Raw genomic sequence first — 19,701 nt, forward strand, 5'->3', positions numbered from 1 at the left:
CAATTTTTCTGTAGAATTCCCGCTCATATCATATGATAAAAATTATAATACTAGATAGCCCTTAATAAATCTCTTGCCTGTGAGATAACACTATAATATTTAATAAGACATCATAGTGGAATCACCTTTGTGAGAAAAAGTAGTAATGACTCCCTCAGATTTTTCACTTTCTGCATTTGGGTTACATGACTCATATTAATTAAATGGAACCAAGCCTGTGAAGTTTACCACTATTCTCACATACCTTGTTGTATGGGCACTATATACATACATATTTTGTTTTTTCTTAAAAGGAATCCTAATACGTAGCATCTTAGGAATTACATTGACAGTCATTTTTTATACCTTTCCATATTCGTTAAATAATCCCTCTTGCTTCTGATACAACAATATAATTTGTGGGACTATAAGAGGAGCAGAATGACCACAGACAAACATACCTTTTTTTTATTTTTTAGGTTAAAAGGTATCATCAGGTTCATTATTTCCACATCCCCTTTAGTACCCATCATCCCCAGGGATGATAAAACATCAGGACATGAATTAAAGCATTCACCACAAATGCATACCCTACTAATTAACAACATAAAATGTCCTTGTTTATTGTATTGTTTTGACACTCAACGTTTTTGCATCTTCCTCACTGTTGTACATGCTGTGAAAAGAAGGTTTTGGCTTAGACTTTGTATTATATATTGTGTTTTTACAGGAGGGAGCCCCAAGCACCTGAGCCTGGGCACTCCCTCGCCCAGACAGTCCCATCCCAAGGCATAAGCCCAGGGGGCTCTGACAGCCCCCAGACAGGGAGTCTGGATCACAGGTCAGTCTCCACCTGCCCCTTCATTCTGGGCTGCCACTTAATCTCCCTCCTAGTCCCTTCCTTGGCTGAGAACGGGGTCATTTGATCTCTGACTGACCCCCAATGTCTGCTTGGACATGGTCCTGGTCCAGCCAGCACAAGCTAATTTTCCTCTGGCTTTCCATCCTGGAGAACACAAAGAGCTCTCCTACCCTGTCTAACGCATTTTTTTGCATGTTGCGCTACAAGCCAAGTCAAGCCACATAGGCAGGTTTATAGCGGTTTGATAAACTCTCATCACTTCCACCACCGCCACCTAGAGATGCTAGGAAGCCCACTTTGAAGACACTTTAACGGGCAGATCCCCAGAAGGAACAACCTTTGAGAGCTCTCTTCAGTGACCTCTAGTGAAGTGATCACAGCCTTCTGAGATGCTCCTTGAAATGGAAGAAAAGGTCCATCATGTACAAGCCAAGCCATGTAGCTGTAGGTATCATGGAACAGCCATGGCGTCAGTCCTTTGAGCTTCTAAGATTGTCAGTGAAAGGAACACACGTCTCCTCCTGGAAGCTGCCTGTGGGTGACTCAGTTTGCTGTGTGGCTATGTTTCACCTGATAACAGCTGCATGGGCTTTTTCTACGGTTTTCCCCAGGCCAGAGCATTCACTAGCCTTCATCTGTGGCTGCACTTGCTTTTTGACATTTTCTTTTTGTTCAAAGTCTCGGTGGAAATTTTTATGCAAGTTTTAATTGGCTATCTCTGTGAAAAGTGCAAGTTGGCAATGATTGTGGCTAAAGGCAAAACTAGTGTGAAATTGTTCCTGAGTCAGGGAACACTGTCTTAGCAAAAATGGTCTTACAGCCATAAAAGGCAACCAAACCCTTCTCTTAGGAGGGAACTTCATTGGTTATAGCTAAAAATGAGGAAAGGACTATGGAAAAAGTAATCTACTTTTGTTTATATGTCTGGAAATGTCATGATTTAAGTGTATTTACAAACTGAAACCAAACATGGTAGAAAGAAGCAAAGTTTAACCCCAAATAGTGTATTTTACCTTTCCCTTGGTTTGTTTCCAAATGACTTGCAAAATTTGATGGAGCTTGCATCTTCGTAATCTATAGTATCTCTAGGAGTTACTTTTTAAATGAGAAAACTCAGTAGAACCTGCAAATGATTCCAACACCGAATTTGTTGAATCTGTATTTATTTTACAAGGGCACATTCTAAAGAGGATGTGTTTTTGCTTGGCTCCCTGAGTAAAAATCAAAGAAAACTCTAGTGGGGGGGGCGGGGGAAACCCCCCAGAAACAAAAACAGACTTGGACTCCCAGTTTTACCACCTTTTCACATTTTCCTTTGCACAGTAATTCTGATGGAGACTTTGCCAGATCCATCATGGAAATGCTAATTAAGGTCATTAGTATCCTCTGGCAGTCACTCACACAAGTTCATGATCAGACACTCAGAAGGCAACTTCTGAGGTCCATTTGCTAATGGAAACATGAACACTTTAGTCTGGAGTGCATGAAGAAAAGGAAGGAGTTTTGCAGCTACAACTAAAATTGCGGAGCCCAACTTAAAGGTCGTGCAGGCCTGTTTGGACCACACTTAATGTGTTTTGGGGTTCCAGGATCAGAAGAGCAGGGGCCCTGTCTGCTCTTGATAGAGCCGGCTGAGGCACCTATCTTTGTTAACTCCAGCTTAGGATCTGCTGTCTGGAGTGAGACCGTGAGACCAAGGCTTGTAAAGTCTTTTTTTCATACTGGAAAGAGAACTTTGCTCCTTTTAATTGTTCTTGGGGCATTATATACCCAAACACCAGGTTGGAATTGCAGCCATCTGAATATTCTCAAAAAGCATCGTTATCATTTGAAAACCAAGGAACCAAATGAGAGGTGGCCTGGAAAAAGCCACTTTGGAGGTGGGTGAATGAGATTACTGACAGTACTATGATTGGAAGGCCGCTTCTGATCCACTTGGGGAAACCACTGGAAAGATTTTCCCTGCAATGTTGAATACATTCTAGAATGCCTCGAGCCTTGTTGTAGCTGAGTTTATTCTCATGTCATTGTACAGACTGCCTCATAATCACCCAACATCCATCCTGGTTTATTTGCCATAGTCACTTGCATTTGGAGGGTGAAGAACATCCTTGCTAAGCTTGTGCTGTGTATTTTCAGATTTTCTATCTTGTTCTGCTTTCTTTGTTCCTTCCATTGCTTTCTGCAGGTATTTAAACCCATGGTTCAAAAGAGACTATAATGTAGCTAAGTGGGTAGAAGATGTGAATAAAAACACTGAAGGACCATACTTTAGGTATTTTATAAATTAATTTTATATCCTTTTCAAACTCTCCCAGCACATACAAATACTGTAGTGTGACTGGCTCTCTATCTTGTATCTCCCAATACAAGTTCCCATAGGTGGAAAGGGTCCTTGTTTATTTGCTGCCTTTTGATCTCTGTTTCTGGCTTCGTGAGCAAGTCTAGTTTTTTGTTTTTTGTTTTTTTTTCCTGAATGTTTCAAATGAAGCCATTTGAAAGGGTTGCCGTTTAGTGCATGTCCCCATCACCATCTTGAGCTTTTTTAGTAGCTTTATCTTCATTTTATGCTATGTAGTGTTCTGTGGGCATGAAACATACTTTCCACTAATAAAGAAGCACTATTAACCTGAACAATTTAATGTCTAGAATTTAGCAGTTTCATAGTGCATTTTTCCTACTTACTGCCTTAAGAGTGCATAGTGCGTACGAGAAAACTTAAGGGAAAACATGAAAAGAAACTAAATGAAATGTAGTGGAATTTTACTTCGAGTAACACCAGTGATTTAATGGAACTTAAAATTATCCAGAGAATCTTGACCACAAGAGAGTAGATTGGATGAATTTACGTTTCATTTTCAGTACAACCGTTTGCTCCCAGACAAGGGCAGTGCCGAGAAGTACTTTACAGATTTGCAACAAAACATTCAAGGCACTTTTTATGCTGGTAGAATGCTTGTTGTATAACGCTTCAGACAGAGCAGGAAGCAGACTGAAAACATGTTCTTGGTTCACAGAAGAGCAGAGTATCCCTACATTTTAGAAACTCTAGAATTTACTCAATCCACTGTAGCTCAATCTAACGTCAGAGGTCAGAGAGAATTTCCAAGAGCTCTCTTAATGGCATTTTTTCACTCTTTCTAATACCAAAGTGATTTCCTAGAGGTAAATGTCCAGTTTATATCTGACTACTTTGTGGACAACTAATGTAAAGAAGAAATATGGACTCAATTACGACCTCTTCTGAACACAATTAGCTTTCAGATTACTTTTTGCCATGACTTGGGTCAGCATTTAATAGATATCAAAATATGTACGTGTGTTTAACTCTCAGCACCCATATAAGGTGGACTTTCTCTTCCAGTGTACCATTTAGTTTAGACATGTATAGTTTGAGAAAATGATTAGACCTACTTGCATTTTATTTTGATCCATACATTTGCATATGCCCCAAGGAAAGCATAACCCTGCCTGCTCACAACAATATATCCTGCTTTTATACCCCATCTTTCCCTTCTGCCCTGTTCCTCTGCTTTTACCACTTTCTCACACTGAACCTCATACACATACACTCACATTCAAACATCCCACCCTCACCTGTAGCTCTCAAGATGGCCAGCGTCAGGAAGACAGGTAAGATTATTTTGAATGTTATTTGGAATCTTGGCTCACCTGCAGTCCTATTTCTCCTGTCTATCTTCCTCAGGCTTGTGGGCAGATTGTAATTTGTATCAGCCATGGAACCCAAACAGAATGACTTTGGTCGCATATGGGCTAGGACTTTTATCCCTAAATGGACCTAGCATCTTTGCAACACTAATTTGTGAAATGGTACCCCGGAAGAGTTGTTTCACCTCCCCTGGGTCAGCTGAGTAGTTGATGTGGCTCCCAGAGAAGAGTTCACATTTCTTAAAATCAGCACCCAGGTCTGCCCAGAAGCTGCATGACTAAACGCAATTTGGATGGGGAAATGCTTTAGCACCCCTGGTTGCACGTGCAAAGCTGCGAGGGCAATTTTAGAGGGTTTCTTTATCTCCTCTTTTAGAATTAGGTGTCACCTCCCACGGTGGATGGCAACATTATGAATTAATTATTAAAGTCCGTATTTGTATTTAAAGGCTAGATAAAATCCAGTGGAGGTTTATAATGTAACTCTCATTTTAGGATTAATAAGCATTATGTTGGTAGGACCTGAAAACCAATGCACAATTTTTGTGAAAGTCATGAATAATCGAAGATGCCCCAGAGCTTTTAGCACAGTGATTCTAACACAACAGAGAGAATTTCATCCACCCTCCGTCCAAGCCAGTCCTTACATAGAGGGCCGAAGTGCATTCACACTTTGGCTTATGCTTTGCCAGCCCTGTGCTTAAGCTCAGATATGCTTCAACAGTCACCAGGTTATTTGGGATTCCCTCTCCTGCCAAAACACCGATGGGGGCAAAGGTCATTTTATTAATCACCCATGTGGTGTGGGCTTTGTGGCATCCTTAATCAAAATGCAGTGGGGACTTTGTGAGTGCTACAAACTGGTCCAAAGTATAGCCCAGCATTTAAAATACTACATCCTCATCACTATGAAGAGAAAAGCAAATGCCAAAAAGTTTTGAGTGATGCTAGTGCCTCAGCTGTGCTCCCTTACGCAGTTCTGTATCCAACACTGGTTGCTCAAATGGTTGCCAGCATACACTCACATCAAGCAGGACAAGAGCATTATCTCCCCATACCTACACCCTGGGGGCAGTTCTGTTGGTGACAGTGCTTTCCAAGCTCTGAGCAGGTATCTTTTCTCTGGAGTATTATGCATTTGATTACTCAGAGTCCCATGATCTTACGGAAAATGCAGTAGCTCTGAAAAGAAACCAGAAATAATTATCCTGTATTGAGTGCCTGCTATATACCTTTATCTCTTACCACATCATGATATTTGGGCATTCTTACTCCCTTTCTATGGATAGAGGAAACTGAGACACAACAAGTAACTCAGGGTAGCACAGCTAGTTAAGTATAAGAATCAGAATTATCAGCTTGGCTGTGACTCCAAAATCTGTTCCCTTTCCACTTCTCTGTAATTACTTAAGAATAGCAGGGGGTATAGTGACTACTTAAATTCTATCCTAGGACACATTATAAATCCTTCTGGATTATATAAAATTTGCATCTGAACAAAGACAAGTGAGTAAGGGTGGACCCGTGTCCCTCATACGTGACTGGTGTGGTTTCAGCCATTCCTGGAGGGCAGAACTGAGCTCAGCGTGGCCTTACAGACATGTCTACAAAAGGCAAGCCCAGCAAGTCTCCTGTGGCCCCAAGATAGACCACAATCCATGGGCACACAGGCACACATTCATTGTTTAGCCTTAAATGGCACCCATTAAGGTTATTATGGTTTTTTAAAATGCTGTAATGATAATCATTACCATTTGTTCAAAGATTACTTTCTAAGTGAATGAGCTGGGCCAGTGCCTGGTTTTCAGTAAATGCCAGATTGGAACTACCAGGCAAGTAGCCAGGGTCAGAAAAGACCGTGGAGGCAGAAATCTCTCTTTAGACATTTGTTACAAAATTTTAGTTTGCTTTTATTTCCCTAAGCTGATTTACCCCACTTTGTTCTCTGCTCTTATTCTGACTCCTATTCTGGTGCCGAATAACCCCTCAAAATAATATGCTGTCACACACCACCCAACCTCCAGGACATGATGCCCCTTGCCCCTACTAAAACCATCCTGCTTGGCTTTTCTTCCCCTCAGGGTCAGTCCAAAGTGTCAGCTAGCTGGCGTATTCATGTGAGAGGAAGTATACATGCAATCTCTTGGGGGATCTGGAGAATATCTTATGTTTTGTTTTCACTCACCATTGGCTTTGGCCATGGAAAAATATTTGGAGGAAATATTCCAGCACCCCTCATTGGGATGGCCTGGTATGTGTGTAGAGCTGGTCATTTGGACTCATGGCCAAGTGAATGACTGGCATGACTGTGAAGCTATAAGCTAACAGCTCATGCTATGGACACATCCACACTGTAGCAAGTTAAGAAGAGGACTCATTTTGCATGTTCCCCTAAAGTAAACAAGATTTATTTCTTTGTGTACCTGACTAGCTTTCCTGAACTTGGGTTTCTTACCAGTAGTGATTAGGCTAAAAATCTGAACCCAGGTTAACATCCCTTGTTTTAGAAATATGTATTTAAATATCTAAATACAAAAACTTCTCCTCATTCTACACACACTGAATATGTTTCTTAAAGGTCATAGTCATATTGGCAGTGTTTTCTTAAAATTAAAAACATCCTTAATTTCTGCATTAGAAAAAAAATGCAGTAGTAATACACTGCCTTAATAGTCTTTCGAAGGATTTGAAGTACTTGTATTCTTAGTTTTACCCATCTGCTCTGTAGTGGGGAGCATCAGCACAAGAGAAGTCAAATATCTGTGATATTGTGACTATTCACACTGCTAGAACATTAGACCAGTTCACACTTGTCCTGGACATTTCCCAAAACTAGAGGAAGTGTTAGGAGTTACAGATTAAAAGCAAGTTAAAGCAGTATTGATTCTTACAATTGAGCAAGAAGGGTCACTTGAATCTCAGGACTTGTAGGAAAAAGTATTTTCAAACGTCAGCTTGAATTTGGTGTCTATAACATGGAAACTGGTTTGAAGACTACAGGAGAACTAGAGCAAAGCGTAATATATGGATGGGAACCAAAATTTACAACAAGGGGGAAAGAAGAACCCTCTTGATGCCTTTGCATGCGGTGCAGTGGATCTTCCCCTGCCCAGCACCACCCTGCTGCTGACACTCCCAGGCTGTCAGTCCCCCCCCAGCAGGTGAGGTGCCTCCTGCGGCAATAATACCTGTGCTCTGACGTGGCTGTGTAACCACTTCAGCGGTGTGGCTCACAGCCACTAGGCACTGGGAGCTGAGCAGTCATAGATGTGGAGTGGTAACATTTGTGAATGGATAGGTACTGCTGAATCAGCACATCTGTTTCCCTTTGATACAGTGTAAGTGAACAAACTCTCAGCTGTTTTTTTGTTTTTGTTTTTGTTTTTTTACTTTGAAGACAAGATAACAGATGTGGGCACTTCCTGTGAGCTCAGCCTAGTCACACATATTACCACTGCACAGGCAGAATACAGAAGAGCAGAATACATCACAACTCATGCGTATCTTTCATACGGAATGTCTTCATGATGGAGATAATACACGTTATCTAAATAGGAAGGGTATTTGTGTTTTGTGTTCGTTTCAGTAAAATTCCAGTCACTAAAGTGTAGCCACCTTATTAGCATGACAAGTACACCCTACATGAGTTAGCAAGATCTACTTCTGTGGCACAAAACCCTCCCTGTCCAGAAGTGCTGATTGTAGGGACTGATCAGACCATTTTTGTATGTTCTCATCAGACTCGTTGTTTGGCTGGAACTCTGCACTCCTTACTGCTTGCATGTTTACTAATTTATTATTAAAACCCCTCTATTTGCCTTTGTTCTTTCACAACTAACACACTGGCCTCTGAATGCATGAGTTATGTGTAAACTGGTGTGTGACTTAGCAACTAATAAATGTATCAATTGTATTGTATTTTCAGAACTTAAAAATATAATTGGAATTACTGTACTAAAACACTTTTTACATTAAGTGGTAAAAACAAGGCAGAATATTCCTATGTTGTACATTTAATTTACCATTATTGAGCTCTTAGAATAATTTTGCCCCTTCTCCATTTTAGCTTTTTATCTATTCTATAGGAAACTTCATGATTGGCTTTTCTAGTTGAAGAGTCTGATTCTGTGTGCTAACATTTAAATAATCCATTGCAGTTATGACATTAGGAAAATAAAATTCCAGCATTCCAGTGTTGTGAAGAACAGAGAATCTCCCAGTAGTTAAACCTTTGCAGTAGTGGCCTATGAAAATTGCAATCAGAGGGATTGTTTTGAACCTACTTTTCAGATATTTGAAAGAGATGTTAGGCAGTCACATAGTATTTATTCCATGTGTTCTCAACATCTCAGGACTCTATCTCCTGCCAAGTCTCCTTCTTCATCAACTGGGTCTATTGCCTCCAGCAGAAAATACCCATACCCAATGCCTCCACTTCCTGATGAAGAGAAGAAAGTGAACCGACAAAGTGCCAGGGTATGTGGAATATACACTAATAGCCTCAGTCATTATCGTTTATCTATGAGTTCATGCTTTAAAGGAGAGAGCTGTTTTTCCTTCTTTATAAAAAAAAGGGGGGGAAGATTTTCAAGATTCCATTGAAAAATAGAAGATTCTTGGGGTTTGGGGCTCAGATTTATATTTGCAAATGAGTTTAATTACTGAATTAATTCTAGTGATATTTGGTATGTTTTAATCATTCATTGCTATGTATTTATATCTTTTATTATACTTCGTAGCTTCTATATGACAGCCTGGAATAAACAAAACAGAATGTGTTTTGTTTTTATCAGTTTTTTAATATACCTGGAAATGCCAGAGATGAAATAAACTAGCCTCATCTTCATGCCTAATTTGCTTACTCAGGCCTTTTACTGGCTGATAATACCCAATAGGACTTTAGAAATCAGAACCTGTGACAGAAAGTTAGACCAGTGGCTTAGAGGCAGGGTGGAATTTTGATACATATGAAAATCTCTAATATTGGGGCGCCTGGGTGGCTCAGTCAGTTAAGCGGCCGACTTCAGCTCAGGTCATGATCTCGCGGTCCGTGAGTTCGAGCCCCGCGTCAGGCTCTGGGCTGACAGCTCAGAGCCTGGAGCCTGCTTCAGATTCTGTGTCTCCCTCTCTCTGACCCTCCCCTGTTCATGCTCTGTCTCTCCCTGTCTCAAAAATAAATAAAATGTTAAAAAAAAATTAAAAAAAAAAGAAAATCTCTAATATTAAAAAAATATGGCAATGGGTATGGTAAAACTTAGCAACCTCTTATATTTTAAAAAGCCAGATTTATTTTACTTTTTTAACGTTTATTTATTTTTGAGAGAGAGAGAGATAGAGAAAGAGCGCACAAATGGGGGAGGGATAAAGAGAGACAGAGGCAACGGAATCCAAAGCCAGCTCCAGGCTCTGAGCTGTCAGCACAGAGCCTGACTCAGGGCTCAAACTCATGGACAGGGAGATCATGACCTGAGCTGAAGTCAGGCAATTAACGAACTGAGCCACCCAGGCACCCCTAAAAAGCCATATTTAAAAACACATAAGAACTGATTATATAAAAATATGGTTAACCATAAGTTTTATTTATTATTTATTTATTTACTTTTTTTCTTTAATTTGTCATTCGGTCTTCACATAGAAGAACCAATTCCTTTCTACTTTATTTTTTAAATGAAGTAATATATTACTATAATCTAGTAATATAATTTAGTACTGTCTGCAGTGTTATATTAGCTTCAGGTGTGCCAGAAGTTTCCTTAAATACTGAGTCCTCTTTTATAACTTTAATTATGATTCTGCTCAGCCTCACAGTATTCCCAGAATACATCCATTATGTGAAATTTGAGAGGTAGTCGAATTTAGAGAGGCAGACTGGCCCTCAGAGAGGCTTAAATGAGAGATATAACTAAAGAATAATTACTTTTATTGGTATCCAAGTTCTGTTGTGGTCAGTTACAGTGTAATGTTGATCTTTTCAGAAATAATTTTGCAATAAAATAAAAAAAAAAAAATGGAGCTTTAAAAGCCCGGGCAGATTTATCTGCTAGTGGGTCTCGGGTTCCTAGGTTTTTTGGTGTAGAAAGATATTTCAGAGCCTCTTTGATGGCTTAAGTAATGGGGTTCAAGGTATACACGAATCATTCAAATTTTAACTCGATCCACTCACAGTCAGTAAGAAAACTCGCTAAAAGCAGATTAGATTACTATGATCAAAAAGACTTTAAAACCAAGCAGTGGTGGTTTGTGAATTACGTGAGTGACAAGTTAGCTTCCCATGTTCATATGGGTAATGGTAAAAGATGGAAAGGAAGAAGAAAATTCCGATTCCCAGCCCTCAGCTTTCTGGCTGTAAAAAACAGAATCGTTAATAGGCATCCAGTTGTCCATGACACGAGTATGTGGTAAAGAAATCCAAGGCTGTCATCCTTCCTCAGAGAATTGTCAAAGTATAACACCCTACTTTTTACCTCTGATAAATTGTTTACATTGCTGTTTTGCTCTGTCTACTTGCGGATATTCTCTCAGCTGTTGTCATGCCAGGGTGCAGGTTATTGTTCCCACAGGAAAGCCCTGAAAATGACAGCTCCCCAGAGGACATGGCCGGCTCGGCTCGTGGCCTCTTCCCTGGGATGAATGGGGCGACAGTGAAGACTGTAACCCCGGGGACAGTGTGAAAGGCCCATGGCTCCGTTCACCATGAACATCCACATGAGCACATAGCAGAATCCTGCAGAATAGGCAGCCCCCATCTCTGGGCTGCCTTGGAGGGCTGGGGAGTATCAAACAAGCAGATCTTTTTTACCAGCAACCCCTCCATTATAGTCATCTAGAAATTAGAAACGGCCATAGTCATGTCTGTTCCTAAAAGTGATGACTTGCAAAATTCTTCGCTCCTTTTTCCTCACTGGGATGATGGTGATCTTCAGGTTCCACCAGTGTCCCACCAGTGTCATCCCTCTGATCCCCTTTCTGCAAGCTGTCACTAATTTTCTTAACCATTTGAGAGAAAACTGGACTCACTGAAGCTTAAGCCTGAACCCTTTACCACTCCATACCATCATCTGAGTGTCAATCCAGATGTTCTTACCCGGCAAACGTCCTGTTTAACCATTCATTTTCACTATTCTCCACCAACAGGGGTCATTCACACACACAAACATCCTTAGAGTTGAGAGATTTGTCCTCCAAAGGGGGAGAACACAGGCGGCTCTACCATAGTCTTTGTGGAGTAGCCAACGTGACTACTGAGAACAAGATTTCCATGAAGATTCAAGAGAACCTGTTATATAGGGAACCTACGTAGAAACATCCACATAGTCACTTAGCCGTTTCTCCTTCTTCTGTCCCAGAATCTCATTAGGTATACAATGACATGCTCTAGATTTCAGTAAAAATGGAATTTGGATTAATTTGGATGTAACTTAAGTCACACTGGTCTCTAGACTTTCTTTGTTCATGTTTATAAAAGTGTACCCAAATCATATTGCCTGGAAGCAATATTTTATCAGCCAGGTCTTCTTCGTCGTTGTCGTCATCTTCTTCTTTTTTTTAATTAGCCACTCTGGTGAGCTGAGTTGCATTCATATTTGATCATTCCAAAGTTGTTTATAGTCCATTAAAGCAATTACTGAATGCTGTAGAAATTAGATATGAACAGGACAGTGTACAGAACTGGTGGGAGAGGTAAGGAGGGGAAGAGGTAAGGGAAGTAAGGAATTGACATCATGCCATGGGTGCTTTGTTTCCTGGGAAAGGACAATTTTCTAGGAGACAGTGATGGATTTGGAGAGCTGATGGCCTGGTCATAGGCCCACAGCAGTGATTTCTAAGTGGGTCGTAGTGGTATTGATGGAATCACACTTTCCCGAGGTCAGTACTTCTCAGTACTGGCTGTACATGGGAATTGTTTGAAGGGCTTCTAGATTATGCTGATGCCTGAATCCCACCCAGAGACCCAGAGAGATTTTGAGTTAGTTGGTCTGATGAGTGGCCTGGGCAGTAGGATTTTTAAAACCTCCTCAGATCACTGAAATGTGCAGGTGGGTCGAGAACCACTACTCTAGAAGGCCATATCAGAATCTTGGGGAAAAGTAGTGTATATATGATTTAAAAAAATAATATTTTAAATTATTTTATTTCATTCGAGACATAATATTTAATCTATTCAAATTTTTGAGTAACAGTAAATGAAGATGTGACGGGTTTGGTATTAAAAGGTGGCAATTGCTAACAAGATTGAAACACAGGTTTAGAGGAAGGAGAAAGCTAAAAATTAGAGCATTTATTTTATCCATTCATTAGATGTCTTAAGAGTGTGCTTCTACAACCACATAAGTATGGATGGAATCACCAACTCTTTTTCATCTTTTTCATCTTCATAGCTCAGAATAGGCCTGTTTCCAGTGCACTTGGATGGCTCAGTAAAGCATCTGACTTCAGCTCAGGTTATGATCTCACGGCTCGTGGGTTTGAGCCCCACATAGGGGTCTGTGCTGACAGCGTGGAGCCTGGAACCTGCTTCTGATTCTGTGTCTCCCTCTCTCTCTGCTCCTCCCCTGCTCATGCTCTCTCTCTCTCTCTCTCTCTCTCTCTCTCTCTCAAATAAACATTAAAAAAAATATGCCTGTTTTCCTGCTTTCATAATGTGCAATTTTGCTTTTCTCTGTTGTGCAGCTATGGGAGACATCCATTTAAGATCCACTGTTTACATGTGATACATCAAAACTGTTTACTTCAACTTTTATAGAAACCCAGCCTCACGGAATCACTGCAAATCTATCTGCTCTTCAGACAATACAGACCCTCTGAGATGCCACAGAGGAGAGGAAGCCGAGTCTCACGTCTGGATACCATTTTCTTTTTGTCATTGGCTTAGGATTTAACTGAACCATGAAAAGAACTACTGAAATGTTACACTATAACATGGAAAAATAAAGGTACCGGTATGTTAATGGATAATCCGCATGACAGATACATGTAGAAATCTCACTAAAATTAACTCATGACCCAAATGTAGCAAGTTTCCTAAGGGACAATAGTGGACTCAGAACTGACATTCTGAAGCACATCCTCATTGTAGACAGTAATGCTATGTGCATGAAGCTTCTGTTTATTGCTTTCTACATTTAAGGAAACAACATCCCATAATAGAAACTAGCATGCAGGGCTAAGGCATATAGGATTTTTCTGCAGGACTTTAAAGCTTGAGAGGCCAATATCCCATATGCTTACTCGAAACATGTATCTTTATTTTTGTTTTTTTACTTTTCATATTTATATCAGCATACAAGGACAATTGTACATATGTAAACATTTTTAAAATAAAAAAAGCAACTGTTAACACACAAGTGTATTTTGCCAAATGCCTAAAAATAATCAGTAACAGGCACATCGTCATCATCCATCAAATGGTCTTTAAAGATGATAAACAGATGATGTTGTAAATATAGTGGTCAGTGCCCTAAGTGTCTCTCTCCGTAATTGGTATTTGTCCTCCAAAACCTGTGATATCCCTTTAAGCTGTGCACAGCCTGGAGGCAGTTTTCTTGAGTGATTAATCGAACCAGAGAAGAAAATGCCCAGCAAATCTGGGGCTTCCACATTGGCTGGGGCAGGAGCTCAGTAGTGTAGCCAGTCTCCGGCCTCCAGGCACTCACTCTGAAGCTGATGGCTGCTCCCTGGGAGTCCTCCAGCCAGTGTCTGCCTCGGCAGCTGTTGTCTTTCAGTATCAGAGCACGCCTAGTCTCACTCTGGAGGCCCGTGAGCCCCTCAGCAGCACGTCCTGCTGACCTTAAGCAAGTGTACCAAAGACACGTGAGACCGGGGCCCCTGATACATTGATAGCTTCCGACTTGCCGACACTCTAACCCTTTGTGGCCTCAATTTTTGTTCTTTGACAAAACTTTTTAGCTACCTTTATCTGTAAGATGAATAGCTTGTTTTAATAAAACCAACTTTTACACTGTTTATCAAGGATATTTATCATCAGTAGGATGTGAGTCCAACAGGTCATTCTGCACTGATGTGGAAGCAAGGTGATGGAGGTTCTACTAACTGGGCGGGAAGCCTCAACGGGCCACAGAGGGTTAGAAGAAACCTAAAGCCACAAGTGTGCGGCAACTGTGAAGTTACCCAAACAGCTGGCAGGGGAAAAGATCTGACGTTTTGAACTTTTTTTTTTTAATCCATAGAAAAGTGAGAAATCTATGTTAAAGTCCCTTCTTTAAAACCAAAGTTGGATAGCTGTTACAACGCAGCTCTGTCATTCTAAAAGAAAACTTCCCTGGGAAAGACTACTCTAGTGAACTCCGAAATTGATGGGATCAATCCAATGCTTTGATGTGAAGAGTACTTCTGAATTTCCTCATTTTCTTTCCTTTTTCTTGAGAGGAATGGAATCTGCAGACAAGATTTCAGAAATATTCTCCTAAATTTGATCTCTCCCAGTAGTGTCCATGGTCAAAATCCATTTCATCTTCACATATAGTCATCTTAGATGCCCAAACTGCAGGGCCATGTTAGAGGCAGTATTTTATATTCTATGGTTTTTGTCTTCTGTAACGGACCTCTCTTCTGAAAGTCTTTGAAAATGTTTGACAAGAAATTTAATCACTCAAAACTATAAAGTGTTTGTAAATGGCATTTTTCATGACAGGAAGGGATGTGATTGTCGATACTACAATGAAATGATCCATCAGATTAAGATTTGGGTGAGTGTTGGGTGACGATGCCATGTAGCTCAAATGAAGGGCAGGAGGGCAGACAGATTTAAAGATGTAGCAAATAAAGTGGCTTTTGACCAAGATCACTTTAATGTGCACTGAATATTTTCTGGTATTGAGTGTATAAAATGCTAATGTTATAAGATTTATTTTGACTATAAAAGAGTTTATAGATTTGAATGTAAGGTACCTTGTGTAAATATGCTTCCTAGTTATGGTTACATAAACCCTAATTTGAAAGAATTTACAAATGGGGAGCTACTTGTCAACAGATTCCCTCCCATACACTTTCCTTACTTTCTCAATTATTTTTACATGAAAATTATTATTTCAAGTAAAAGTCATTGTAACATGTCTTTTGTAAGGCATAGTTATTTATAGTCAGGCTCCTTGATAATAACCTTCAGGTGGAACTGAATGAAAAGCATTTGTTTTATTTGCAGGAAGATTATGATTTTATGGTAGCTTTAATGTTCTGTTCTGGGTATCTGCCTAAGAATGTTTGAACATTCTTACAGCCATTTGCAGAATTCTCTGACAAGTTTATAATCTTAGTGGATACTTTTGAGAAATACCTATACGGGTACTCATGGTTGGTATTTAGATGTATTAAATCTAAATATTTATGACTTTTCATCCACTGAAACAGGAAAATGGACCTATGGCACTAAACACAAGCACAGCATTAGAACTTTTTAATATATTTTGGAGAGGAACTTTGAGGTCATCAGAGTGGTTTGTGTCACGCAACTAATATTTATAGCCCCCAGTCAATTACAGAACTCTGATGCCAAGCAGAGAAGAGTGGTTCATTGGCCTTTCTGTTCCATTGTATGCCTTTTTCTTTCTTTCTAAAGTTTTTTGCATAGATAAAACTTCAGATTGACAACCGTGCTGCCTGCAATGGTCCATTTGTCCATAGACATTGCAGTATAGCAAACTCTGACTTAAACATTGAAATCTCTTTATTAAGAATGATAACAAGGGGGTGGGGGTAAGAGGGAGCCCCTGAAGGAACTGAGGTCAGACTTACCGGTCTGTGTCCAGCCAACTCTTTCTTTAGTCAGGAAGTAGCGTCCTCCTCAGGAGTCCCTCAGCTGGAAAGTGATCCTAGGTCACGTGCAGTCTGTGGAAAGGAACCCACTCAAACAGCACAGCATAGTGAGGGCCTTCAGTTTACCTTAGTTGCTCTATAGTTTAAAGAAACCCAGGGCTGTTCTTTAAAAATTTTTGACTAATAAAGTAAATGTAGGGTTGAAATGCCAAAAATACTTGAGATAGGTGCTTTATTAAGTGATACTAGTTTCTTTTTCCCCTGGCTTTAAAAAGGCTTTTAAAATTGTCTTTATATATAAAGTCAGTCTGGTATAGATTTTTGTGCATAAGATGGATAGGGTTTCTAAAAGAAGTTGTTGATAAAATTAGATCTTTTGTGCACTTCCCGAAAAGGACTATTTATGTTTGATTTTCGTCACAGCCTTACGTTTCTGTTGTTGTTGTTGTTGTTGTTGTTGTTGATTCCCTTGAAAATTTGCATAATTTAAACTGTCAGTTGTCCCAGATCTCTTTACCTTTTGCTTTTTTGGACTTTGTTCTTTACTTTTTAGTTACCTATGGGCTGGAGGAAATGCGGTATTTTTATGCCCTCCTTTACGAAATCAAGCGTGTTTATGTCACCCATTCTTCATTTCCTGTTGTCATGTACTTCTACTTTAACTTATAGTGTTTTAATGTTTCCTCATGTTATTCAACATAATAAATCCTTACCTAAAGAGAAGACTATTTTACTTTATTTTACTTAAACGTAAAGGAAGGGTAGCTTATTGGGAGGATACTGAGTAGCTGGCAGTGCCGAGATGTGGCACTCAGTGGACTGAAGGAACGAAGGGTGGCCAGCCGCTTGCTGCCACAGCCTGACTAGGACACCACTGCCAGCTGCTGTCAAGGGCGCCCCCTTGGGCAGCGTATTATAAATTCCATCCTACCAACTTGGTAAGTTGCCATCAGTTTTTCATGAAATGTTCTGACTTCCACTGGCGGCATAACATCTACATTTCAGGGTCCTGATGGTTCTTTTCCTTTCGCTTTCGTTTTCCCCTAAAACTGCTATGCACATTTTCGTTGTTGTTCAATGGAGTCAAGGTGAATTTCTCATTCTACTAGCTTGAAATACATAAAAGGCAGATATTTCTGTGGAATAGGGCTTAATTTGAGGCTTGTTAATTTTTTTTTTGTTGTTTGTTTTTCCCCTCAGTTATTTTCTGAATGGATAAAAACTGTTCTGATTTTGGATGCAGCACGTTTCCTCCTGGCATAGGAGCACTAAGCACTTTCATAAACAGCTTCCCCTGTTGGATTGTGAGGAGCCCAGACTGCTCTTATGAATCCGTTAAGAGGCAGCAGCCCACGATCTGGGTGTCTGTATGCGTGTGTGCACACGTACACAGCCGCATGTGCTAGAACTCTGGGCACATGCTGATAGCATATGCTGTGCAGGCAGGTGCCTTTAATTCTGAGAGGAGCTTTCCCAGATGTTCATCAAACGAAGATACAGCAGGACTTTAGAAATCAGGGCATAGTATTTCTCTTCATGTTTTATTCATGGCTTTGTCAGAGCCCCTAACATGGAGCACCATCTGGTTCAGTTTATAAGTAGAAAAGCAAAACCTTCAAAAACAAAAACCTGCCTGGCATTTTTGTCCTTTATCTCCAGGGCCTGACAAACAGTAAGCATCCTCCCTACGGAGTCTGAGAGATGCTTCCAAACCCTTCCTACTCCTCTTCAGTAGCTTGCCAGCCCTTTTCTCCTCACTGTCATGGAGGTAAGTCCCTTCTTGGCTAAACTGGCACTGGGGAGAACCACAGGGTGAAGAATAGGAGGAAGAGAGGCACCTTTAGTCTTCTCTCACTGGCAACTGGGCATGGATTATGCAACATTTAGAAGTCACTAAGAGATTGGTCCTCGGGTATATTTCAGGATGGAGGGGGGATAGAAAGTAGTGAGCCTTGGGAGGTCACGGGGTATTTAGTCTTGACACAGGAGCAGAATGGAGACACACATGAACCCAGAAGCCAGGTGTGCAGAAGGTGATCACTGGGGGTGTGGTGGGGACAGAGGGGCCGAGTGCCTACGACAGTCTGGTATACTTTGCAGTTTTACTGAGTGTTGGCTCTATAAATACTTTATGGGCCCAGTACATGTTGGGCCTGTCACCGTTGCTCAGTGTGTCCCTATTGAATTGTTCATAAAACCTGTATTGAATGGAGACGTACTTCAAGGCTGGCAGAGTTTTGCTCCAGGGCACCATTATTTCATGTTTTTAGGTATCCTTAAAATCAAAACCAGGGAAAATGTAGGGTGGCTTTTTTTTTTCTTTTCTTTTTTTTACAAAAAGGCATACAATGAGACTAGCAATCTTAAGATAATGCACTTAGAAAATCATCAGTAAAGTTTTCAGAGAGTTTATGAAGAAAAGGACATTTTCCTCTCAAGTTAAAAAAGTGTCAGATGTGGATTTTTTGTGTTGTAATGGTCAAACTCTAAAGTAATGCAAATAGCCCCCAAATCTTTAAACATAGCGGTGCTAAGTTATACCAGATAACACATTATGGAAAGTGCTGATATGAATTAATAATTTATTCAGTTATGATACAAGAGTTCTTGCTAAATTATACATGTTTATCACTGCCTGATTAGAAACCCCACTTTCTTTTCTAATCTAGCACAAAATCTGTGATTCTACAGCCAGTCTTTTTAATGGGTAAAAATGACCCAACACCTTTATTTTATATGGGAAACTTTTTTTTTTTTTTAACACTAACTTCTAAAGTGCTTAACAAAAGGTTTATTCAGGATAACTAAGCACGTATGTCCTTTTTAAACTTGCTGGAAGAGACTTACCCCTCCAATCTAGCATCCCAAAAAGACAACTTCTTTTAGGAACTGGGCATTCTAACTAAACATAGCAGCTTATATGTTAGCCAAGGTAGGTCTGCGCTAGTGTTTTCCACAACCATCATCTTAAGGGGTGATGTCCATCTACAGATAGTGGAAGCCACTTCGTGGGGAAGTGTTATCAGCATGATTTCACTTTTGGTAACCAGGTAATCCTGTGTATATACCTAAGATTGGCTTCATTTTAATATATTCTCTCTGCTCCTCTGCACTTCAGGTCTTAAGCTATTTTAAAAATTGGGTTTTGGCAATCACCAACTGAAATGTTTATGGCAACTGCTTTCCTGAGCAAGTGTGATGTGTTTTATGGCTGTTCAAATTAATCAAGTTGTTCTTATATTGTAGGTATACAAAAACCTTAACTGTTTTTAAAGGTCACTGTAACTTGAGGTTCAAATTTCTGGCACAATTTTATTTGTATTCACTTCTGAAGCTAAAAAGATACCACAGTTTTCTATGTTACTCTCATTGTAACATCAATAAAGTGACTTTCAATAAAAGATTTTATGTTATTTTGA

General features: G+C 40.1%; 1 protein-coding gene across 12 annotated transcripts in view; it reads left to right on the top strand.

Annotated features, from left to right (window-relative positions):
- The window catches only part of ADAM22 (ADAM metallopeptidase domain 22), a 242,575-nt gene extending 222,874 nt beyond the window's left edge, over nt 1–19,701 (top strand). For 3 of the 12 annotated variants that reach the window (XM_047849785.1, XM_047849787.1, XM_047849786.1), the window contains 3 exons: nt 710–820; nt 8,863–8,986; nt 13,254–19,701. In XM_047849785.1, the coding sequence (XP_047705741.1) occupies nt 710–820; nt 8,863–8,986; nt 13,254–13,382 (364 nt within the window). In that variant the 3' untranslated portion in view covers nt 13,383–19,701. Of the gene's footprint in view, nt 1–709; nt 821–3,029; nt 3,117–8,862; nt 8,987–13,180 lie in introns of all 12 variants that reach the window. The other 9 variants (XM_047849791.1, XM_047849792.1, XM_047849793.1 and 6 more) reach the window with 5 other exon arrangements.

Source organism: Prionailurus viverrinus, chromosome A2, assembly GCF_022837055.1.
Source record: "Prionailurus viverrinus isolate Anna chromosome A2, UM_Priviv_1.0, whole genome shotgun sequence".
Taxonomy (NCBI): Eukaryota; Metazoa; Chordata; class Mammalia; order Carnivora; family Felidae; genus Prionailurus; species Prionailurus viverrinus.